The 25,442-nt window shown below is 45.2% G+C and overlaps 1 protein-coding gene across 1 annotated transcript in view; it reads right to left on the reverse strand.

Moving 5' to 3' along the window:
* Window positions 1–4,120, reverse strand: part of KIAA1549 (KIAA1549 ortholog) — a 152,298-nt gene extending 148,178 nt beyond the window's left edge. Inside the window, exon 1 of the mRNA XM_050907580.1 lies at window positions 4,000–4,120. Coding sequence (XP_050763537.1) covers window positions 4,000–4,120 — 121 coding nt within the window. The remainder of the gene's footprint in view (window positions 1–3,999) is intronic.
* Window positions 4,121–25,442: the final 21,322 nt, after the last annotated feature.

Consider the following 25,442-nt stretch of genomic DNA (forward strand, 5'->3'; position numbering starts at 1 on the left):
ATGAAAGGTTTTCCCTTAGTCTTCCAAAACAGCTGTCTCCAATAACATCAACAGCTGAAAACACAGCACATATAGGGAGTGTCAATCAAATTTGTTATTGAGCTCATGTGTGTTTAGCAACCACTAAAGAAAAGCACAGAAATATATGACTTATAAAGAGATAAAAAAAAAGACATCATGTCATGCAACTCCAGAGTGCAAAACTGGCCACACTGACAAGGGCTCCATGAAAATGTGATTCTTATACGTGAGCCAAAAAAGAAATTAAGTCTGCATTGTTCATTTAATGCTACCATTTGACTTAATTTTGGGGTTCTGAGACAAAATTTAAAAGACAACTTGTGCTATTTCCTTATGGCTTTTTATTTATACATAGGTTCCCACGACACACTCTATTTAATAACTCTTATGCAATTAATGTTATTCATGCTGTATGCCACAACAGGCCAGGCTGGAGGCACACTAGTAGTTAAGGACATCGTCCATAATAACTCTTACGCAATTAGCGTTATTCATACTGTATGCCACAATGGGCAAGGCTGGAGACTCACTGGTAGTTTAGGACGTGAGCCATAAACAGATTTACTTTCAAATGAAGGAAAGCCATGTCTCCCACAGTTGAAGTGAGACTATATTATTAAGAAGTCTATTCTGCTTCACTTCTCTCCCAAGCAACTGCCCACCCCCCCCCGCCCCCTCCCCTTCTGAATTGGGAAATAAGAACTGGGTTGTCAGAACCTGCCACTTACCACAATCATCAGCTTCCCAAGACCTCTTGGAAAAGATTTGTGCTGCAGCAAGAATCACTGCTCTTCAATGTGTCCAGTGCCTGAAATCTATTACCCAAGGTAGGTCAAAGCTGTTAAAGCCTACTTTGTCAAAGACATGCTGTATTTCAAGTCCCAGCCCTGCCTGAGAAATCCAAGACCTTGCTTCACAAAAACCAAATGTCACTCACAAAACAGACACAACTGAACAAAAAGCTGCACTGTCCACTAGCTTGTTTAGCATTCTAACTTCTTGAAAGAACATGCAAACAAAAACCACATTTCCTCTGGCAAGACTACAAGTGTAGCTTGCAGACACGAGGCTGACATAAATAAAGCAAGCACAGCATCGAAAGCAGTCTTAAAGGGAATCCTCCAACCATATTGGTCTTCTGTGAAAATGAACTGGAAGCAAGCTTGACAAGCTGAACTGGCCACAAGAGACATGATGCCAACTCAAGTGTCTGCAACACCCTCATGCAATTAAGTTGAATAAACAATATCCTGCAACTGTCCCATAAGGCTGCTACATCTGATTCCTTGCCTGACCTCCACAACTTGTCTTTGGTCCCCGAGTCTCTGAGAAGACTCACTGCAGACTTTTCCGAGTCCGGCACATAGCTCTCCTCTCTCCCATGAAAACAGTGCAGCAAGACAAGATAAAGCCTCCTGATTGTCAGTGCGGGAGTTGCACAGATTGTGCAATGGAACAAAAGCAAAAACACAGCCTGGGCTGAGCAGCAAGACATTCACAGAGCCTGACCAAAGCCCTAGTTCACAGAGGTGCTCAAATGCATACCTACCTTTAGCACACTAGCAGCCTATCCACATACCAAGAGTTCAGCATCTGCTTCACTGTGGAAGCTGAAGCCCTGATTCAGCGACATGTGACTTCAGTGGGAGCTGGATCAAGCATTCCAAAACCCAAGTTGATTTACTACTAAATTTTCGTAAGTACTGACATTCACTTTGCTATTTCAACTGCAAGCAAGTGGCTCTAACAGCCATTCCACTCTTACTGTATGCCTCTCCTGCATAACTCAAAGCTGTAGGAATTTGCTCTTACTGTTCCTAAACTGGTCAAGACCAAATGGCACTGAAAAGCAAATGAACTGCACCCAAGAGAGATACTCAGGGAGTTGTAAATCTGTTGAGCAATTAAGTGAATGTTGTCCAAGCCTACTGCATATGACCAGTACACGTCTTCTGTTTCACACCAACCATTATACCATCAAAACATTTCAAGGCTAAAGAAAAGATTAGGATAAAGGCTGTGTCCTAATTTTTTTAAACATTATGGGCCCAGGACAGAGAAATCAGACTCCTGTCATGCTTTTTAACAAAGCATTTCACCTTAACCGAAAAGGAACAAAATATTCTTGTTCTCTGCAACCTGCGGTCTTTGAAACTCTGCGATCAATGGACCATTTCTGAGATATGTACGAAAAGCATCCTCTGAAGAGCAAGTTTGCTCTTAGTATGCTGAAGTTCATTGTTCACATGCCCAGTGGTAAGAGAAAATGTAGAGGACTCGCAAATCAAAACAGCTTGAAGGCTCCTGCCCTAGACTGAGCAGGAAAGCATCGCTTTGGGCGAGATCTGTTGTCTCTGAGTGCTCTCTTCCAGCAGCCCAAACACTGGCTAAGTTACATAATATTCCTACTGCTGTTTTTAAGTTACACAAGAATGCACAGCAATCACACAGAAGTTTACAGAAATCCACAGCAATGTTTAATTAAGAACTACTAAGTATTAGACAAACAATTAAACAAAAGCTTTCACTGACTTACTATGAAAATCTAGAAAAAGAAACCCACCCATTCTATTAACCTCAAAGAGGCAAAAAACCCCAAGCAAATCTCCAACTTACAAACCTACTGCTTTGCCTCCTCCTATTTGTATGCAAAGCCTGTTCTATTTAAGAAAAAGAATCTCTGAAGCTTGCTAGAAATTATCAACTTTCACATAGGCTGGAAATGGAACATCTCTTGCTGGCTACGAAGGGAGCTGGAGCAGAGCGTAACTTCCCTGAAAAGCTAACCAGTCACCACCAAAACACGAACTACTTTCTGAAGTAGAAATAAAGTATTATTAAAAAGATAAGCATGTTTTGTAACACCAAGGCTTCTTAAGCACCCAACAATAATCACCACGATTCTCATGTTTAAATAAAAGAGTCAACACTAGTTGGTCCACTTCATGAAACAGATTAATACAGGTTCTTATCACCTCTTACCACTTATCAACAATTTATTGATGTTGATAAAAATGTATTACTTTACACCTGTTACCTACCAAAAAGAAAACCTACAGTCACAGTAAGTTTGTCCCTTTCTATGAAATGTTAGTTGTTGCTTTTTTTTAAAAAAAGTATTGAAGATGAACCAAGAAGTGCTATGGGAGCAGAACCAAATGAGACATCTTTGTGATTAAACTGTCTTCTTAACTACAGACTAATTTTGATATCTAGAGCCACCAGAGAAAAGAAGAGAGAAAAAAGGGGGTCACTGATTCCTGGCTATTTTGAAACATCTACTGAATACACCACCCTCTGAAGCCCGAACAGTTCTCTCCACGCACAAGTCATACCACGGCTGTGCCTGGAAAGTAGCACGGTGCGTTTCGAGGGGCTCTGATGCTTCCGAACTTGAAAGGCGAAGGAGAACCAGGCTGCCCTGCACACCGCAGGTGCTACCACCGCCTGGCACCCCCAAACACCCCGGGCACTCCGAGAGCCGCAGGCGGGGCAGAGGGGAGCGGGCGCTGGGACCACAACTCCGGGCGACCACCGGCTCGCACAGGACATCCCACACGCCCGACACACCGGGTCCCCCGAGAGGTCTGGGGCAGGGCTGCCACCAACACCCCTCCCCACACCGGTTCTCTCCTTCGCTTCCACGGAACGGGTCCCAGCCCCCGCCCCCGCGCGTCGGGGCTGCCCACGGCCCCACGCCAGAGCGGACGGGGTTTGGCCAGGAACAATGCGCGCGTTTTCTGGCGGAGCTCCGCAGCAGCGCCGCGCGCACAGGCGGCCCCCGCCCGCCCGCCCGCGGGCACCGCCGCATTGTTACCGGCGCTGCCTCCCCCCGCACGCGCCCGCTCACGGACACCGGCGCGCGGGGACGGCTGCCCTCGGCAACGGCGGCCGACCCCCCTCCCCTCACGGCCCGGCCCCGGCCCGGCACACCTGCCGCGGCCCGGCCGGCTCCGCGGGCCCCCTTTGTTCCCTTACCTGCGGCGGGCGAGCCCCGCAGCGCCGGCACGGCGAGCAGCAGCGGCAGCAGCGCGGGCAGCGCCGGCCGCCACCGCGCCGCGGCCGCCGAGGCCACCACGAAGCGTGTCATCCCCTCCATGGCACGGCACGGCACAGCACGCCGCGGCCCGGCGTCAAGTCATCGCGGCACCCTGCGTCCCCCCCGCGGGCTGAAAGGGCTGGGCGGGCTCGGCGGCTCCTCCCGGTCGCATCCACCGCCGGCGGGGCTGGGACGCCCGGGGGCGGGGGGCCTCCGCAGCCCCCCCTCCCCACGCCCACCCCGTGAGGAGTACTCACAGGGGCAGCGCCGCGGCGCCAGCCGCCTGCCAGAAGCGGCGGGGCGGGAGCGGGGCGGGCGCGGGGCAACGGGGCCCCGCAGGGCCCGCGAGCGCCTCGGCTCGGCCCCCGGGCGGGGAGGCGGAGGGGAAGCCCCCGCGCTGCGGAGCAGCGGGGCTCCTCGGCCGGCCGCGGCGCTCGCCCGGGCGGCTACGGCCCTTCACGTGGGAGGAGGAGGCGGCGGCAGCAGCAGCCCGGACCCGACCGCCCGGCGCTCACTCCCTCCCCGCCGGCGACGCGCTAACCCCGGCGGAGGCCGGCCCGCGGCGGCGGCGAGCGCAGCGGGGCCGCCCGCCACCTGCGCGCGCCCCGCCGTCCGCGTCTGCGCGGGGGCGCGCCCGCCCCGCCCCCTCCGGCGCGCGCGGGCGGGAGCGGGGGCGGTGGGGAGGGGAGGAGCCAAGGCCCCCGCCCCGCTCCGCGGGGGGAGGTGTGAGGGACGGGGCGGGGCAGTGCCAGCAGGCCCCGCCCCCGCCCGTGGCCGGCCCGCCGGGGCCCACCGCCCCTCCCTCCGCCCCTCCCTCCGGCCGCGCGGCGCCGGCCGCCTCCCTCCCGGCACACCCCGTCTCCTCGGTGTTGACCCGTCGTGAGCTCGTGCCTCGTCCCGCTGCACGCGCAGCCCAGGAAGGGGCGGGGGAGGGGGCCACCCAACGGCCGCTCCCCTCAGGGGCGGCCGGAGGTGCGGAGGGGCCGGTTGGGTCGGCGGGGGCTCCCGCTATCTGCTCCGTGACCGGGGCGGCCCCAGGGCCCGCTGCTGGTTTGCATGGGGCATCCCTCTTTCCCGACTGTGCTCCCCCATGGCGGAGCGAGGCCGGGAGGCTGGTAGTCCCGTCCCTCAGCCCGCTGGCCAGGCCGAGTGGTGCCTGGGGACAGGCCCTCGCTTACCACAGGCTGCGCGCGGAGTTTTGGGGCCTGAAGCAATAATAAATGTCCAGGTGGAAAAGGAGAAGGCGCAGCGATGAGGGCATAGCTATGTGTCAGGACATCCACGCAGCATTAGTGTTGCTCTAGGGGATAGCGGGCACAAAGACCAGGGGGACCCTTTCACCACAGGGCTCTTCCTGAGCCCGGCTCTCCTCAGGAGCACGGATGAGTGCGGCAGTCACCGAGGAGCACCAGCAGCAGCTGGGAAAAGGTCCCGCCGGAAAGTAGAGCTGGGCTCACCTAGTTTCCAGCTGCACTTGCAATAGAACAGGCTAACTACATCAGGAGACTTCCTAACGCTGTTCTCAGCGCACATCGGTCATGACAGATCGACCTCTCTCCCAGAGAAGGATGGAAGGAGCGAAGGATTCATTTTGCTGACATACAGAAATAAAGCAATACCTATAAGCTTTAGCTGTACGTCACGCAATGCACATCACAACATAATATCACACAGACAGCAAAGGAAAATAATGCGTGGCAGATCCTTGGCAATGTAAATTAGCAAAGTTGAAATCAGCCAAACTACAGCAGCTGAAGATGTGACTCAATATAGACATGGCGAGTAAGGAGAAGGCGTGAAATCTGAAAAACCTACTGGTTTTAGGTTAGATGTTTTCAGGGTCAAAAAGTCCACGGATGTCCTGTCTTTGGCGAGGTATCAAAGGCAATCACTATGATGAGTACTTCAGGCCTTCTAGCACAAGACCTATACTTTCATTCTAAAAGTCTCAGTCAGTACGATATAATTTTCTTTCATTTTGTACAGTGGAGAGATGTTTCACACAAAATTTCATGGGTGATTACAACCTATATCTTAAAATGAAACGAAAAATCTAAGCTATAACATCCCATGCAAAGATGTTAAACATTGCAAAAAGAAGACCACAGTAGGACAAAAAAAACCCCATAGTTTTTGAAACATCTAACAAAAACCAAATGCAGAAAAACTTGCACAATACCCACCTTTTTTTTTTTTTTTTTTTTTTACCTGAGCAAATAACAAAAAAAGTCAGGGCCTGGGGATTGTTTCTGTTATGTTAAATTGCTGATAGAGAGAAGTATGTCTTTGATATTCCTTTTTGTCTACTAAAAAAATTGAGATTTCTGTTTCCCAGAACCCATTAGGAATCAAGCAGCTTTTTTTTTTTTTTTTTTTTTTTGCTAGTTGCCAGTTGCCTGAAAACAGCTCAGCTCAAAAGAGCACTCTTTAGCCTTTTCCTATAACTACGTACCCACCATTTTTGGATACGTGCCATGTCAGGTACTTCCTTGCTGCCATCTCTCTCCGTTCCTCTTGTCCTTCCCAACCTCTTTTGCAGATCTGCAGTGCAGGCTCAATGATAGCCGCCAAAAGCTTAAAAAACCCCACTTCGTTCCAATATGCCTTCATTGTAAGCAGCAGTGTGCACCCGTGTTTGGCATTGGAGTGTGCAGTTACATACACTTTCTGTTGGCAAAATTTGGTTTCCCTTTTAATAAGCTAGCCCTCAGAAGTACTCAGTAAGTGAACAGGAATCCATCCCTGCTTCAGATTCAGTGGGAGCTTTGGCAGTTAAGACCCTTGAAATAATACTTAATTTCAAAACATATTTCAGACGCTGCCTATCATCTCCTTCGCTGAAAGATACCACATTACATCGTTGTCCTAACAGCGCCTCTAGTAACAAGAGCACGTAAGGCTGCCTGTAGTACATTTCAGATTGCCTGTAGATAATTTGTTTCACCAAGATTCAAAGGTAACTTCCCAGACTAAAGTGTGAGACAACTTCTCTCACATTTCTGAGATGCTATCCATAATGAAATCCACCACGACTGCTAAAACTCATTCACTGTCTCAGCTAACATGATTTCCTGATCCAGTTCCCAGAGTTCAATTCACAAAAATAATCTTCCTATCTTGTGTTTGGGTTCATGTTCCCCAGTTTCTGTATCTGGTGAGACCCAACTGGTATTTATGTTATTTCCCCACTTCCTGGGCTAATTTAAGAACTGTCACATTTGATCGCATATTCTCTATTCCCTTGCAATTTCACACGTTCCACCAGACACCTCCAAATTAAATTCCCGTTGTTAAATAACAACTGGCATTGAAAGAGGAGCTGCGAGGCAGCTACCTGTTATGCTACACTTCACCCTCTGTTTTGGTCTGCTGTTTCCCAGAGGGTGTGAAGGAATTTCACTAGTCACATATGATCCTCTGCCCTGCTTAGCCACCTCTTTCACTGGAGCCATACTTTGGGGCGATGCTTTTGCAATTGTAGCTCCTACTCCCCTTAGTGTTTGCATTAACTTTAGTATCTTTGTACTGTTGGTTAGTTCCTTCAATCCTTTTTGCAGTCCTCTTAGTCCCCCTTTTTCCTCGAAAGCCTTGTCGTATGTGGCAACCTGATTGACATTTACTTCACCCATTTGTCTTGATCATAGAATCATAGAATAGTTTGGGTTGGAAGGGACCTTTAAAGGTCATATACTCCAACCCCCCTGCAGTGGGCAGGGACACCTTCCACTAGATCAGGTTGCTCAGAGCAGCGTCCAACCTGACCTTGAATGTTTCCAGGGATGGGGCATCTACCACCTCTCTGGGCAACCTGTTCCAGTGTTTCACCACCCTCATCGTAAAAAATTTCTTCCTTATATCTAGTCTGAATTTACCCTCCTTTAGTTTAAAACCATTGCCCCTTGTCCTATATCAACAGGCCCTACTAAAAAGTTTGTCCCCATCTTTCTTATAAGCTCCCTTTAAGTACTGAAAGGCTGCAATAAGGTCTCCCCGGAGCCTTCTCTTCTCCAGCCTGAACAACCCCAACTCTCTCAGCCTGTCTTCATAGGAGAGGTGCTCCAGCCCTCTGATCCTCTTTGTGGCCCTCCTCTGGACTCACTCCAACAGGTCCATGTCCTTCTTATGTTGGGGGCCCCAGAGCTGGACGCAGTACTCCAGGTGGGGTCTCACCAGAGCAGAGTAGAGGGGCAGAATCACCTCCCTCGAAGCTGCTGGCCACGCTGCTTTTGATGCAGCCCAGGATACAGTTGGCTTTCTGGGCTGCGAGCGCACATTGCCGGCTCATGTCCAGCTTTTCATCCACCAGTACCCCAAGTCCTTCTCCACAGGGCTGCTCCCAATCCCTTCATCCCCCAGCCTGTATTGATACCAGGGCTTGCCCCAATCCAGGTGCAGGACCTTGCACTTGGCCTTGTTGAACCTCATGAGGTTCACACGGGCCCACTTCTTGAGCTTGCCCGGGTCCCTCTGGATGGCATCCCGTCCCTCAGGCATGTCAACTGCACCACTCACCTTGGTGTCATCTGCAAACTTGCTGAGGGTGCACTCGATCCCACTGTCTATGTCATTGATGAAGATAGTAAACAGTATTGGTCCCAGTATGGACCCCTGAGGGACACCACTTTTCAACGATCTCCATCTGGACATTGAGCCATTAACCACTACCCTCTGGATGTGACCATCCAACCAATTCCTCATCCACGGAACAGTCCACCCATCAACTCCATATCTCTCCAATTTAGAGAGAAGGATGTTGTGGGGGACCATGACAAAAGCCTTACAGAAGTCTGGATAGATGACATGCATAGCTCTTCCCTTGTCCACTGATGTAGTCACTCCATCATAGAAGGCCACTAGGTTGGTCAGGCAGGACTTGCCCTTGGTGAAGCCATGCTGGCTGTCTTGAATCACCTCCCTGTCCTCCATGTGCCTTAGCATAGCTTCTAGGAGGATCTGTTCCAGGATCTTCCCGGCACAGAGGTGAGGCTGACAGGTCGGTAGTTCCCAGGGTCCTCCTTTCTACTCTTTTTAAAAATGAGTGCAATGTTTCCCTTTTTCCAGTCACTGGGGACTTCACCTGACTGCCATGACTTTTCAAATATCATGGAGAGTGGCTCGGCAAATACATCAGCCAGTTCCCTCAGGACTCTGGGATGTATCTCGTCAGGTCCCATAGACTTAGGTATGTTCAGGTTCCTCAGGTGGTCACGAACCTGATCTTCTCTTACAGTGGGAGGGACTTTGCTCCCCCAGTCCCTACCTTGTGGTCCATCCGCAACCAGGGCAGGAGTTATCCATATGTATTTGGCATCTTTGTGGCAGCAGACTCACAACAATTTTATGACCAACTACAGTTTTTTTTCTCCAGCTTTCCTTTACATAGACTTCAGCTATTTCTTCAGTACACTTCTCCTCATGTACCAGAAAGTCCTGAGTACAGCAGGAATCCTGACAAAGGACAGGTTTTTTGGTTACAGCTTCAAGCACGTCTCAGCCTGTACTTCCCTTTGTGCTTTCCTCAGGGCTTCTTCAGGCTGTGTCAGTGCATCCTCACCACCTTCTCTCTCTCTGGTCCTTTTCACCTATTGCAGATGCGCAGATAAAAGATGCTACAGAATAACCAGCAAGAACTTCACTCAGATATCCCTTGAAGGGATGACATGCTGGGATTTGTGGTGGAGACTGTGTTTTTCCTTTCCCTTTGGAACAGCAAAAAAAAAAAAAACCCAAACCAAACACCTTACATACTTCTAACAAATATCTTAAGCCAAGAATGACAGTTATTTATAATAACAATATTTAAAAAAAAAAAAAATCTACACGGAAGAATTCAGATTCCACTAAAACAGAAATCTGAAAAAATACGGCAAATTCTGCTAGGACATTAATACAGGCCAGAAATCCTGGAATCTGTGGCTTTCACAGGCTTCCCTACATTGTCACTTGCAAACTCACGAAGTGAAACTAGCTATAATTTTAACTACATTTTACTCTGCAGCTTGTAAATGCATTCATCACAAGAAGTAACTGAGTTGGAAGGTGAGAAATTCTCTTTCCTATGGTACTCTACTGTGGTCTTCGGTAGTATGGATCAAGATATTAGCTCCCTCTGCTTAAGGGGAGAGTAGAAGTAATCTTTTGTAACAGTGTGGCTTGCAAGGGTTATTTACTTACTGCTGAATGACTTCCCATTGCATATACACCAGGAAGTTTTTGACATTACCGAGCTTTCCACTACAGTGACGGCTACTCTGATTTATCACTGGGGCAAGACTGAGGATGCAAAAAAAATCAAAGGCTGTGCAAAGTATGATTAGATTAATGATGACAGGCTCCACCTGGAAACCGAGAGCTTGTTTTGTGAAGGATGTAAGAGGAAAAAAAAACCTGCAACATTTTGAATAGAAACCTCACAAGTGAACACACAGGGGCACATTTGGAAGCTGCAACCCCAGCAGTGGAAGTGAGCACCCACGCTGCAATGACAGAAACAAGAGCGTCCTCAGAAGGCTCTTCATGGAAGTGCTCATTTCTTCTTGTTGCCCAGGTTTTGCTGGAAGGGAAGGTGTGAAATTAGACCCTCTTACAAACTGAAAGTACTTTCCAATCATCTTGCTTTTTGTAGAGTATGTAATACCCAAATCTGGAAACCTGTTTCTCAAAACTGCACATCAAAACACCGATTCAGAGATGCTGAAGTGAATCAGAGACCATCAACATTATTTCCAATGGAACCAGACAACTGCTCAGTAATTTAACTTCTGGTTATTACTGGTTTGGGACTCAGTGACCACAGCCGCTGAAGATATTTTTTGCTTTAGCGAACAATATTTACATTAAAAAAACCCCAACAAACCCAGACGTTTTTTCTCCTTCTCTTTTGCTGTTGCAGAAATTTGTGAAGAAACAGATCTTTTTGTGAATGTTTCCAGTTTGCTGAACTACCCATTGAAAAAACGTTCAAAGGGAGAGGTTCTAGCCTGGCTTTGTGAAGACCTTCAGACAGTTTGTTAGGCCTTTCCCAATGCTCTCAGACATTTAGTTTTTGTACCAACACTTGTGTCTAAGGGAGCAGAGAGTGCTTTTTTTCATTACTGTTTTTCTTTTACTCTCTGAAAGCTGTATGCTATGGAAAGTTGCACGGTATGTGACGTAAAAAAGACTTAAACCATTTACAGATCAATACAGCCCAGTCTTATTGTGCACTTCCATCTATTTCTGAACTCTCATACTTTGCTTGATCCAAACTTGTGCTCTAGGTTACTTCTGCCCTGCCCCTTTTAACTAGCTGACGAAGTACAGTAGCAAAAGCTGCTGGCGCCAGAAGAGAAAAGAGCCAACTTCAGAAGGCCAGACTAACAAAAGAGGTCGGTTTTGTTCTAGAAAGTATAAGGAAGGTACTAGAAAGTATGCTTTCTAGGTTAAAAAGTGAAAGAAAAAACCCAGACTTCATTAGGGTATAGATTTTTGTACTTGTGTAGCTTAACAAGACAGTCCTGTATGGTCTCATGTTGTAACTGTGTAAAATGCAATATTGGGAACTGGCACCAGGAATGCCCACACAAATACCAGATTGTTCCTATGTAAGAAAGGAAAAAGGCAAGAGATGCATGTATGCTGTGTTTTCAATTCTGAGCTTATAAGCTGGAGAAATATATGGAGGTAACTCAGAGAAATAGCCTTTTATAAAAAGAGTAGAGCTGTCTAATAAATTGCTTTCTTCCACATTTTCTACTACAGAGTTCACTGAGACATTAGAGAGACTTGGCACGTGCACCTCTATTTTGCTGAAAGGCTTGTCATCTTTTTGCAAATACCTCAGGCTGTCTGTTTAATCCAGTTCCTGGACTTCTGGCATTGGGTCTGCAATAAATGTCTCTGATACACAGCTTCATACTACCCTTCCTAAGAATGGTTACTCTGATTGCCTGCTCTGACTCCTTCGCTTTCACCACCTGCCAAAACCTTTTACCTCAAATTCCTGTCTCTTCAGTTCTTCTGAGGCAAGGCGATAGAAGAAATGGGCTTAGTGTTGTTCCTCCAGTGGAGAGGTATGTAGCTCTCTGAACCAATGGTCTTTTTTCCTTCATATCTGCAACCAATCCTGACCTTAACTATCCCATTTTGTTCATAAAATATCGTTTTATAACACATAGACATACCATATTCAGAAATTATTGCACCGCAGACATATTTTGCTCTATCAAACTATCCTTCATCCTTATACACTGAGCAACTGAAAATAGTTCCATCTATACTTAGCTAACTTACCATATTAAAAATAATGCGTTTCAAGCTACTATAGCATTGATCATGACAGCAATTAGATTATTTCTCTGCATTACGGAATGACACACAAAAAACGAGCAAGCCAGATCTTGTCTGTTGTAGTTTTGGAACTTAAGAGAAGTGAATTTCAAGTATAGTGAATTTACTATAAAATATCCTTGGTAATCCCATCTTAAACAGAGTGCTTACTGAAAAGGTCACTTACACATACATCCATTAAACTCCTCCCACAAAACAGAATCAACAAACATTCCTGCCACTTTATGCAATGTCAATAAATACTTCCAAAATATATCCAGACCTTGCAAAATCCTCCCCCACATCTGTTTCCAATCATCACTTCATAATTCAGCGTACATCTCCCATTCCGGAAACCATTTGGACTTCATATAAAAAGATAAGGCTTCCTCGTGTCTGGCCCAGATGTAGTTTATACCAAAGATTAATCAAATGCTATCCTAATTTATATAATGAACAAGGCAGATCAGTAGGTTTTGCAGACTCAAGGATCAGTGGTTTTTGGAAAGTAAGAATAACTAAATCAGGCAATCAGTAGATGCTTTGCCAGATTTTAGTAGGAGCAGCTGGAATGAACACTTTCAAAATCTTGCCCATGACATTCACCTCTAGTGAGCTTTTGCTCCTGCTGACAGATGATAGTAGCTTGATCTTCCTGAGAGAAATGCTTTAACAGCCCGTTTCCCTTCCCTCAAATCTACTTGGGTTTCCTAGTGCTAATGGTTTCTGGTCCCTCTAGAAGTTACAGCCCCAGGCTCCCTCCCTTTCAATACCTGTCACAAAATACCTATACTTCTGTTCTCTTTTTTCTTTCACATTCATCTTCCTACAGTCTGCCTGCCTTTATGTCACCATAAAGACCTTTTCTCCCCATGTTGCTTCCCCATCTCTCAGTGAAATGTCACCATCCAGATCTCTGTAAAGCAAGAAACTTACTTTATATGACCCTACTTGAGGCCCAAATTGTGTGATTCCTAAACCACGTTTCACATTATTTTCTTCAACCAGCATTGTCCCCCACCAAACACCCTTGTTTAGCATCGAACACTGCAGTCGGAGCAATGTGCAAGTTCTTGCTACTTTCATTACTTTTTTTCTTTTCTGAAAGTAGATCTTACAAACCCTGCCTGCAAACCAGGACCCCGTTGTATGGAACTCAACAGACACAGAACAAAGCAAGCCAGGAATGGTGGTCCTTGTCTCTCTCTACTAAATAACCAAAGTATAAATCCTGGTTTTGGAGCCGGCTCATTCAGCTTTGCCTCAGGGATATTTGCACCATGGTGTGTCACAGTGCAGCTGTGCCCTAAGTAAACTTTAAAAGACCATTGTACAGACTTGTGACAGGCAGACATAATAGAGAGACATAAAACACTTGAAAAGCCTTAATTGTCAAGACAAAGAAGAGTTTGTTGAGGGCAATGTTTGTAAGAAAGAGAAATAATTTAATCCAAAAAAGGCAAATCTGAGTCAGAACCTCCGGATAAAATTTCTGGCAGTGGGATACACCAGCATGGAAATCGCCCTCCAAGGACAGCCACAAAACCCTCCTCTTCTGGAATTTTAAGGCTCACGTAGACTGGGCACAGAGCAGAATCCAGGGAACAACATTAGATGCCATGAAAGGCTTACTCCTCTGCTAAATTCAGTGACAGAGAAATGAGCTGAAAGCTCCAGTGTTACTAAGGTACCTCTTATTCACAGCTCAACTGTCTTTTACCTTTACATTCATTATAGGATGCTAACATGGTGTTTTCTTCTGTACTCTGATACGGATTTTAAGCTGAAAAAACACTAGCAAAGAGATTGAATTACTGACACAGATACATTAATTGGTTATTTGATATTATCATATTCTATGTTCACCACAGAAATAATTAAAATTATTTCCCTTCCTTCAAAAATGGGAGAGAAGACACAGGCAAATCAGAAATTGCCTCCGAACCCCACAGAGACGTTAGTGACACAGGCATTCACCTCGGCAGTCCAGCGAGTCACGTGGCTGGCACATGCTCCTGAGCAGCCAAGTCTTCAACAAAGATAAAAGCGTGACTAATTGCAGTCTTCCTTCTCAGGTGCCATGGCAGTGGGCATTAGCCAGACTGAGCTCCAAGCATTAGAATAATTAACCTGAGTTGGTGGTGGGCCAGCATTTTTCTGCTGTGATGACTTGACTGGGCTGGAGCTGCGTGGTCAAAAGCCACCTCTATAACTGTCCTCTGTAGGTGCTCATTCCAAATACTGAGGTTGAGTCCCAAGGGTGAATGCAGGGTAAAAAGTAAAGACCCAGAAGTTAAGACAAAGGAGGATTTGGGACATCTCTCCTGATAACCTTTTTGCTTAGCTAGGGGAAAGCCACAGGACAGAATGATCCTATCCCATGGAAGAAGTTAAAAAGGCACGAGCTGCAGCTACTGCTGATGTTTGGTCAGGAGAGCTACTGGAGCGAGCAGCTGCAATTCGAGCCAAAACTCTTTTCTTCTCCAGTTCTTTTTGGTGATATTTTATGCAACGTTAAATTAAAGTCAGATAAAGGACATGTTAGTAATGTCCTTGCCAGTGAAAACCACAAGTTAACTATTAAATTATGTTTATTTACTTACTGTTTTATAAAAAGAGTTTCCCTTTGAAAGTCCATTTGAGGAACCTGTGAGACTGAGAACAATACTTGGACACAGCTCTGAATAGTTAATGGAAGTTCTCTGTGCTCTGTCTGAAACCAGTTGTGGTTCCCTTTTAGCACATTAGTTGAATGTATACACTGGGAATATTTTACTTTGTTTTATGTTATTGCAATTTGCAAAATTTACACTAATAGCCCAATTTCATGCAATTATCTGAATGCAAAACATTGTTCGGTTGAATTCCCATAGCCTAATCCTACCAGTTCCCTTGGCTGTCTCACTTTCAATTATGAACCAAGGTCTGCACATCAGATGAAATGCCGCTATTGTAAAAACGGATCCTTTCTTTAAAAGTTATTTTCAGTGGTCTTCTGCCATACAGGCTGTTTTTATTGTCTGCAACCAAAGGCACTTTAAGGAAATCTGATTTTAACATCACAGGCCTGCAATACATATACTTTAGCTAGAGCGGTTTGTTATGTTACTGTGGTAATAACCCAGTTATGTTTGCACCATAATTGTACCTCTAAATGTCTCTTGAGCTGCACATATGGGGTGAAGTGTGGCTTTATGAATACACAGGGGAAGGGGAAGAAAAGAGGAAGGCCATACAGAGAATTACATCCTTTTTTCCTTCCATGTATAACACAGCTAACACAGTTTTGGAAGGCAGGCAATGGATGATGTTAATACTACATTAATGCCAACTTGGTGTTCAAGTCTGAGTATTCAGAAATCATAAGGCTGGCTAAGGGATCATACATATCTGGTTTTGTATTTGCTTTTCCCTTTTTGGAACCTTTACAGTTTGCATCTTCAAGTTTTACTCCACAATCTAGGAAAAAAAATTGAGCTTTTTTTTTTTAAGTAAAGCCCAAGTTTTTATTAAATCACATGACTCCAGGATCTGGGACTTAAAGAAAAATACCAAAGAAGTTGAGACTTGTAAGTGTCGGTGACAATGTGCTAAGTTCCCCAAATCAAGTTAATGAATTAACCTAGCCAACTGACCTGCCTTTCTGGAAGGAAGCACGTTTTGTACATCTTGAAAAATGTGGATAACGTCATACTGTGGCGTGTACTTCCTTGAAGCTTCAGAAGGCTTGACTCCTGCTCTAATACATCCCTCTCTCTTTCCGTTCCTCTGAAATACCTATCTTGCGTTTCCTCATTTGTGGTCAATGTACTGCATCCTTGATTGCTTATAGACCTCTCCTTTTCGGTAGGAGGAAACCATTCTTACATTTACTTTGGAAAGAACTTGCATTCCTTGACTCAACCAGGACAAATGTAGATGATCCTTTTTAACTGGTTACACGCATACATTTCTTTGAAACTCAGTCTCTAAGCTCCATTCCTTTGTTGTGAATGGAAAGAAATAATACGCATTTCATGATATGATAGGGCAGACATCAGCTTCTGGCCTTGCCTGGCTCTCTCCTTTGTCTATAGCGGAAGGCTTCCATAACTAGGTCCTTTCTTGTAGATCGATAACATTAGATGACATGAATCCCAACCTTGATGTCACATTTTGGGTACCCATGAATCAAAATAATAAAATCAAATTCCTTTTTCATTTTCGCTGCCTGAAATATCTTCCATCTTTTTTGCCCTAAAGGAACAGCTGCCTCTCCAGGCAGTGAAATTTCTGTTCCTTATAAAAGCTACACATTTATCTGACATCATTATTCAGGTCTCCAAATGACCTTCATCAAAGAAAAGTAACTGGAGACATGATATTTTGGATATTAAAGGGTGAAAAATAAGCAGAAAAAGAGGGGAAAAAAACAAGTGAGATTTTAAACAGGAGAGCGGTAAAGAACCAACTCACTGTTTTTAGCTTTGCATTTCACCTTTTACATACTAATTATATAGTCACACGCCCAGATACAGAGACATAGATACCTCGTTACTAATTACCTTTAAGGAATACTTCAGACAGTAAGGCAGGATTCTCCCATCTTATTTTGGCTGGCATGCTTTATAGTAGCCCCTTCTCATTGAACCTGCAAACATGGCCGTTCTGGCACTTTACTTTCATGGTATTTTATTTGTGAATATTAGTGCTAGTCCAGAAGAAAGTCTTGGGGAACACAGATTTCATTTTGAGCTGTATGCCAGCCATCTCCATCACAGACACTAGAGTAAAAAATATGTATCGGCTCCCTAAGGATCCTTTCATTTTCTTCATCTGCTTTGTTAGAGCTACCACAGTCACTCGCTCCTTGCAGAGGATCAGACAGACACATGTAACATCTCTACTCACTTGTACAGGGAATCACTCACAAAGCTGGTTTCCTATCATTAAGCTACTCTGAGAAGTAACTGATAGTGATGCAGGCCTCGGCAATTATTTAACATCATGAACAGACAGAAATAAGTGGACTGGCTGCCTTGATGCTGCAGTACTTCTTTCTCACATGACTGTCTGGAAATTCTGCTGCCCTGAATCTCTGGTTTCTAGTGAATGTATAGTAATGCACCAGCCTCTTGCTTGGGGATGCCTTTCACAGGCATGGTATGGTATATTATGCTTTCCAGCAGTTATGTGTTACATGTACTGCTGGCACAAAAGTTTACATTGGAACTGGCAGTGTTATTAATTACAATTCTGATTTAACCTTCCTATGTCTTTTATATCTTTGCAACACACATTTATATATATATACATGCATATATATGCATGCACACATACGTTTATAAATATACAAGCATTTGATGCTCTATTTTTTGAGCAGAAATCAATACTAGCTGCCCACTGCCAAGTGGCTCCCCAGAATGCATCGCCATGAAATTCTGCATTAACGAACACTGGGACATGGGACATAGAGGAGAAAAAAGAAAAATGTTCAAATGAAGGCATGTTTCCATTTCACACTTGCAAAGCACTATGTGAACAGAAAATTAGAAGGGATCAAAATCCACATTCTTAGTGCTCTTAAAGTTGTGTATCACGTATTTCATTATACATTTTTTAAAGGGCTCCACCTACTCTCTGGGACTAGAAATCTTTTAATAGCATGAAGTTAGTCAATCTTTCTTTCATTAATATTCATATATATGCCCCAGTTCTTACATTTAAATCCACTAATGAAGATTCACTGCTGCTGCAGCCGAACACTGTGCAGGTCCGGGACCCTTTTGTGCCGGCAGCCCCCGTGGAGCACTGAACTGCGTGGTGGGCAAACGGCATTCATTAAACAGCAGCCGCTTCACTTGCTTTCTACTCCCTTAGCCCTTCTGCCAATTCCTCGAACATCTTCAGTGCACCCTCAACTGCGGGAGGATGTGTTCCCACTGCAGTGATGAGAGTGATAGGCAGGGACTTGTAACGTGCCTGTCCTCTGTGTTGCAAAAGACATTTTAATAATCTTTGCCAAGTTATTCAATCTTTTAATCTTTTGCATTATAAAACGTTCCCCATTTTATGAAAGGGAGACAATAGTGCTTCTCTTTTTCCCAAGGATTTCTTACAACCATACAGCTTCTGGTTTCCATTTAGCACTAACTTGATCTCTTTATGCAGCACCACACTGTGATGTGTAAACTTAGCCTGAAACAGAGTCTGAAGGCAGAAGAGACCATTATGATCATCTAGTTTGGCTTCCTTTAGGATTTTTCTCAGGGATTCCTGCATAAGGCTCCACGGTTTCAGTTGCCAGGGAAACAATTATCAATCTTTTCCATCCCTCACCGTCCCTATCCCTCCTTTCCGTTTTGTCATTTCTTGTTACAATAAAAAATCTTGTCAAATGTCCTAGTCCCTAGCTTTAGCATCCTCACCTCCAGCCCAAAGAAAGAATGGGAAAGGGTGGTGAGGATCCTTGGCTGGGAGTTCAGCATGAAGCTTACCTCTTATCCTTGGGTTCTGTGCTGCGGGTGGATGACCTTTTGAAAATGAGCCTCTCAGCTGCAGATAGCTTATCAAACGCTGTATTGTTTGACTAACACAAGACATATTATTTTTTAAATTACCTAGCAGTGTACCGCTTGATATATTTTTGGTATCTTTCCTTTCACCACAGCCTTAGCTCCACTACAGCCTCATGCAGAAATGCTTTGGAAAAAACACACTTTATTGTAATATGCAGCTGAAGAGCAAAAGCAATAATAAGGAAAAGAAAGGAAGATGCAAAGAGATGGAAAACTGTGTAGGAGGAAGATAGAAGGCAAAACCCCTGCATCAACTAGAGAATAAATTAGATATAGTCAGAGCCAGAGATAAACTGTTGGAGTCTCAGGAGGTTAAACTCAGGTACCTTCAGGCAAGTTACAGGAGATCTGCATGGTTCCCTAAGGTCTAATGAGTCCCACCTGTATAATTCATAGCTACTGACAATTGCACTGATTTTATGCCCTTAAATACAACTCTGATCAGGGCGACTGTTTGAAGGACAGAAGGGTGTCTCACCAATGTAATTTGAAAGGTAATCCCCTCAAATTCAGTGGAATTACATCAGTGTAATCAGTTCCTCAGTGTGCACAAGAGGGAGGATTAACACACCAACTGCAGGGAGGGAAAGAAGAGCCAAGTACTCACAAAAAGCTTATGGGGAAGAGGGCTGCCATTTGGCATGTTTTGATAAATCACCATTTAGGGTAATTGTCCCGCTTTTATAAGTAACTTAACAATGGCTCACATAAAGGAAAGCAGACTTACCTTGCAAACCTCGGGAATATCAGATGATCAAAGAGAAGTCAGGGATACGTAGAAACTGAAACATTCCTCAGGGTAAGCTCCTAGGGAGAGAGAAACAAGGTAGTACACATTAATAAGACAATTCCTGCTTATGGTCAGGGAGTGATGCTTCAGCTGTTCCTTTTCTGGGCACTCATTTTTGGAGCTTGATGAGGTTTTTTTTGCTGAGTGTGTGTGCGAGATATAACAGGATGGTTCTGAGGATGGCCGAACCATGCATGTATACACAGAAGATGTTATGTCATACATACACTACTGTGGAAACACTCAGCACATGTCCAGTAGATCCGGCACCAGAGCCGCTGTGCCTCTGCTGGGACCTCCATGGGCCCATGCCTCAGGACAGGCCTGTGGCATTGCTCACTATAAGCCTGGGAAATCTGGATCTTTTGGCCATTTAGGTCCATTTGTTTAAGATGCTGCATCTAAATGTAGCCCAGCAGGATGCACGGATACTGAAATCCCTGATACTTTTTCTGCAGAAATCACTTGCTGATGGTTTAGGGTGGTTATAACAGAAGTAGTAAGATAAATCTATGTGTGAAAAATAATGGAGAAAACAAGTTATTTTTATGAATGTCAACAATATCTCAGTTTTCCTGTTGGCTATTTTCCTGCCAGGCTGTACAGAAGAATGTTAGAGGGAAGCAAATAGGAAGAAAACAGTGACAACGTACCAATACTGTTTGAAATATCACAGAGCTGTTAAAAAAGTATATCGGGCAATATTTACCCACATACCTTCAGGCAGGCGAGTGTTAATTTCTTCTAAGTCCAGGGAGAATAAAGAAGACACTGAACTGCTGAAAACCACAGCTAGACAAAGAGGAATGGATGAACAGCAGTGTTGGGATGAGTCAGAAAAAGCCAGCCTTTAAGAGAGAGTTGGTTTTGGCACTTGACCTCGAACAGGTGTGTTTATGCTCAGTGGAAACTGTTCAAACAACTGTGTTTTCTGGTAAGACTTATGTACAAATGCTCTTTCTTTGTTTCATCTTCTGATTTTCTTCCTTTGGCTGAAGAAATATCTTTTCTTTCAAAAAAAGATATTCTTGAGCCCCCTGGATCAGCTGCTGGCCTGCAGTGTGTTGAGTCAGTGTGGTGCAGAGCAGTGGCTGCTGGCTTCTCTATTCACATATTGATTGCTGGATTCAACTACCCTGGATAAGACTATGTGGAGGGAAAAAAAACGTCCCTGGTTGGCAGTGACATGAGATGACTTAGTGTGCCGGCTGCCTCACAAGCCTGTGCTTCCTCCCCTCGGCAGTGGTACACAAATGTGAGAACTCATTATTCCCAGATAAGAAAAGCAACAACTCCTCCATAACAAAAAAAACAAACCAAAACAAACAAACAAACAAAACAAAAACAAAAAAAAACCACAAGAAAAAAACCCTAACAAACAAGTAAACCTGAGAAGGGTACTGTCACTTGACCCTACTGTTTCTCCCACCGGGGTGTGCTGCAGAGTTCCCAGGCAACCGCTCCCCTGCTGCTTCCTGCCCCTGCCAGGCTGATGGCAGGGAAGAGGGTATCGGTTTGCAAAAAGAGAGTGATCCCACTCCACGCAGAAACAGCACAATCTTCCCTTACGGCAGACCCAAGCATATTAATCGAGCAAATGGCACCAGGAGGCAGAACCTGAAGGTCATCTCTTCTGCTGTCCGCACAGGCTTTAAACTACTCAACTCCTGTTTACAGAATAGGGCAGCTTGGCAGTGCGGTGCAGGCAGCGGTGTCCTCTCCACAGTCCTGGCTGGAGATGCACTGGGGAGGAAAAGGCGCTCTGCTTGAGAGGGAGTCAGGGAGGGCCCTGAACATGGAGGTCTTGTGTCCTGGAGAGCCTCTGCCGCTTGCCTCTGGATCCAAGACAGACCCTTTATGCCCTCAGGAGCAAAAATAGCTTATTTCACTAAGTCTCCTCTAAGATCTTTAATGTTTCAGATTCATCAATGCCATCCACTAAGCTAAAACTTCCCCGTCTACTCCTACTCACAGCTTCCACCTTTCCAAGACTAAGTAGCCCTTTGCTATCAGAGCATGCCTGATCACTCTGCGTGACTGTCTTCATCACTGTCTTCTGTCCTGCTAGTCATTGCCAGCCCCTGCTGTTATCAATAGTCATTTCATGTTCATTTAGATCATAGATTAAATTGTTACATTAATGGATTAAGCAGCTTCCAGTGTTGCCCTAATCTCCATGAGCCTCTCCTGGACTCCTCACCGGCTCTTTGAGGTCTATCAGTTGGCCTCCTCTCAGTGTTGTTCACACAAGCTGTATTGATATTGCACGGTGTTCATTTTTAGACTCAAAATGCAGCGCACTACTGACTCATACGCCCAACACAGTTTCACATACATTATCATTATGCAATTACCTTTGTCAACCAAATACATAGTCTCATCAAAGCACAAAAATCAGGTTTGTTTGACAAGTTTGCTTACAGTTACCATAGAACTATGTCAGTGGCATTAATCATATTCTTTCCCTTAATTCTTTCTTGACTGAATCCCATACAAGCTTTCCTTTATTTTCCCCGGAACTGAGCTAAGCCTAACCAGCCTGCAATTACTGGGCTCATTCTCTGGGGCAAAATTAATAGTCTTTTGCCCTGCTCTGTGCCTTTATTGTGTCCTGACCCCACCTTTCTCTGACTGTCTCAGCTCTGACCTCCTTCACAGAATAGCACATCCTCTTTTGCTCCTGGAGAGGCTTAGAGGAAGGGCTTGAGGCTTCTTCCCCTCCCTTGCAGAGCACTGCGGAGCTACTGCCTGTATGAAACGCTGGGTTCTGGGAGGGTGGAGGGCAAGAGAGAGGGCTGTGGGGATCTGGATGGCCAGGGTACCACGTTGGTACCTTCACCATGTGTTAGTCTGTCCCACAGAGACAGCCCCTGGTCACAAGAGAGATGAGACTGCCTGAGAAATGAGGGACGAGTGAGGAGGGCAGAGCTGGAGAGTTCTCCTGCTCCTGCTTACACTTCTCCTAACCTTTGTCCAAAAGGTTTAACAGTACTGCCACAACTGATGATATCACAATATCATCCTTTCGGTTGTTAGCAGCAAGGTTCAAATGATACCATTTCTCCTTACCTGCGGGTCTACTCTGAAGTCTGCTGGAGTCTTGTCATTAACATCAATTAGCATCAGATCAGAGTTTATGATTGCATTTCCCTGGAGGTATAAAAGATGTGTCACATTCATTCTCTTCCTTTTTGGGATGCTCAGCATGATCAGAGGGTCTCCTCTGCAGGAGAGCAGTAGCAGTTGCATTTGCTTCTCCAGAGGAGTTACAGTGCTTCTTTCCACTTGCCAGGCCCCTTTCACGCAGCGTGCAGTTTCGAAGCCACCGGTGGGGCTCCTGCCCACCAAGCCAGATTCTCTGATTGCAGGATTCCCCAGAGAGTTAAAATAGATTTTGCCCACAAGTCCTTAAAGAAATCAGTGTTTACTCACCAGGAAACAGATTCAAGATCATACGGCTGTCATGCCAGGGTAACCTGTCATATAAGCCTGTATAAAGAGCATATGCCAGGCCATGGAGAGCACAGGAAAAACACACGTTGCACTGTACAGAGGGTTGATGCTGCAGAACTGGTTTCAGATAGAATCATAGAATATAGAATCGTTTAGGTTGGAAAAGACCTTTAAGATCATCGAGTCCAACCGTTAACCTAACTGCCAAGTCCACCACTAAACCATGTCCCTAAGCACCACATCTACACATCTTTTAAATACCTCCAGGGATGGTGACTCAACCACTTCCCTGGGCAGCCTGTTCCAATGCTTGATAACCCTTTTGGTGAAGAAATTTTTCCTAATATCCAATCTAAAGATGATCGTTATCGTATTCAGCAACGTACTTCAAGTGCCCTTTGCTGAGAAGGCCTATTAATAAATGGAGACAGAGGCTGTAATAAACTGAAGAACAATTGCTTCACAGTTCAGAGAGTAAATATTGTGCCCTGGGCAAGTAAGCGAGATGGCTCAGTAACAGCTCAGCACAGACCAGTTAGGACCATTGATAACTCTGCTTATCGCAAAGAGGAATGTGAGGATGATGGGAGAAAATAATGAAAAGAAGGAAGAAGAAAAGTGAGCGAGAAGGCAGCCACAGAAAACTGAGCTTTATAGTAAGTGTGTGCGTTGCCCTGTGACCCTGTCTGCCTACAGTTAGAGGGCAAGGAAGCACATACCCTATTAAAAATCTCTTAAAAACCCAGATCCTTTCTCTGTAACCTCTGTTTGTAGTGAAGTGAGATCATAAATGACAAATGTGGTTCAGGAAAATTTTCTCAAAGTTTTCATTAAGCATAAGGAGTAATAAAACTTTATGAAAGGAACCCAAGCATTGTTTCTGTTGTAAATCGCAGGCGGTTTACCTCTCAGAGATTGCTTATCAGTTATTCTTTTTCCGCAAAGCAGATCATTGGCTTCTCGAGCATCTGCACATAGCTCAAAACCTTGGAGTATTTCTTGGTGGAAGCCCTGTCTCCTTTGAAAACTCTGAAAGTGGTAACGAGGAAAGACAAAACAGACACACTTCTCTGCTCAGTTTTCGTCTTACGGGGCTGAAATCAGGCTGCTGCCTTTGCAGCTGAGGTGAAATATCTTGGTGGGGGGTGAAAAAAAACCGAATCCAAACAGTCCCTCACCTTCCTGAGAAGTGATATTCTTCATCCTCATTGCTGTAGCCAGGAGCCTCTGGAGTGCAATGGATTTAAGAAGCTAGAGGACTCCCATTTTTGTTCCAAAGAAGGGCAACTGAGATGGATGAATGGGCCCCCGTGACCTTTTGCCATCCAGATTTTGCGTTCAAGTAGCTCCATCAATTTGCTGGGAATCTCACAATCGATGGTTCCAGCACTGGAAGTGTCGGAGCTGTTAACATTTGATATCCAACCAAGGTGTTATAAAATCCTCCGCACAGGCACAGCGCTGTTCCATGTGGTCAAAGGCGAGCCCTGAGAAAAAAGGTATATGTTTGAGGATCTTTGACTCCTTCTAGAGAAATGCACCGGTGATATCCTTACTTGAGTGCTGAATGAATATTCTGCTTACTTTTGCTTTACCTCTAGTACCAACTATTTTTTTAACTGAAATCTTTGAGTACTTTTGAGTACTTTTTTCTCTACGTTCTCTGAATTCTTCTGCTACCTCTGTTTCAAAGAACCTGAATTACAATGTCTCTCACCAGATTTCCCAGCTCTACCAGGTCTGGCTGGGATGGAGTTAATTTTCTTCACAGCAGCCCATATAGTGCTGTGTTTTGGATTTGTGTCCAAAACAGTGCTGATAACACACCAGTGTTTTAGCTATTGCTGAGCAGTGCTTGCACAGGGTCAAGGCTTTCCCTGTTTCTCACTCTGCCCCACCAGCGAGTCGGCTGGGGGTGGGCAAGAGGCTGGGGTGGGATAGCTGAGACAGCTGACCCAAACTGACAAAAAGGATATTCCATACCATATAACGTCATATTCAGCAATAAAAACTGGCAGGAAGGGGGAGATTCCAAAGCTGCTGTTGCTCAGGGACTGGCTGAGCATCAGTCTGCTGGTGGGAGGTGGTGAGTGATTGCCCTTGCATCACTTGTGGGTTTTCTTCTTCTTTATGAAAGGGAGACAATAGTGCTTGTCTTCTTCCCAAGGATTTCTTCTGGGCTCAACCCAGCCTTCTTTCACAACCATGTATTTGAATATTTCTACAGTGCTCAGCACTTAAAAATGTCATCTAGCACCCAACCTGCTTTATTTCA

This window comes from Gymnogyps californianus, chromosome 1, assembly GCF_018139145.2.
Source record: "Gymnogyps californianus isolate 813 chromosome 1, ASM1813914v2, whole genome shotgun sequence".
NCBI classification, from domain to species: Eukaryota; Metazoa; Chordata; class Aves; order Accipitriformes; family Cathartidae; genus Gymnogyps; species Gymnogyps californianus.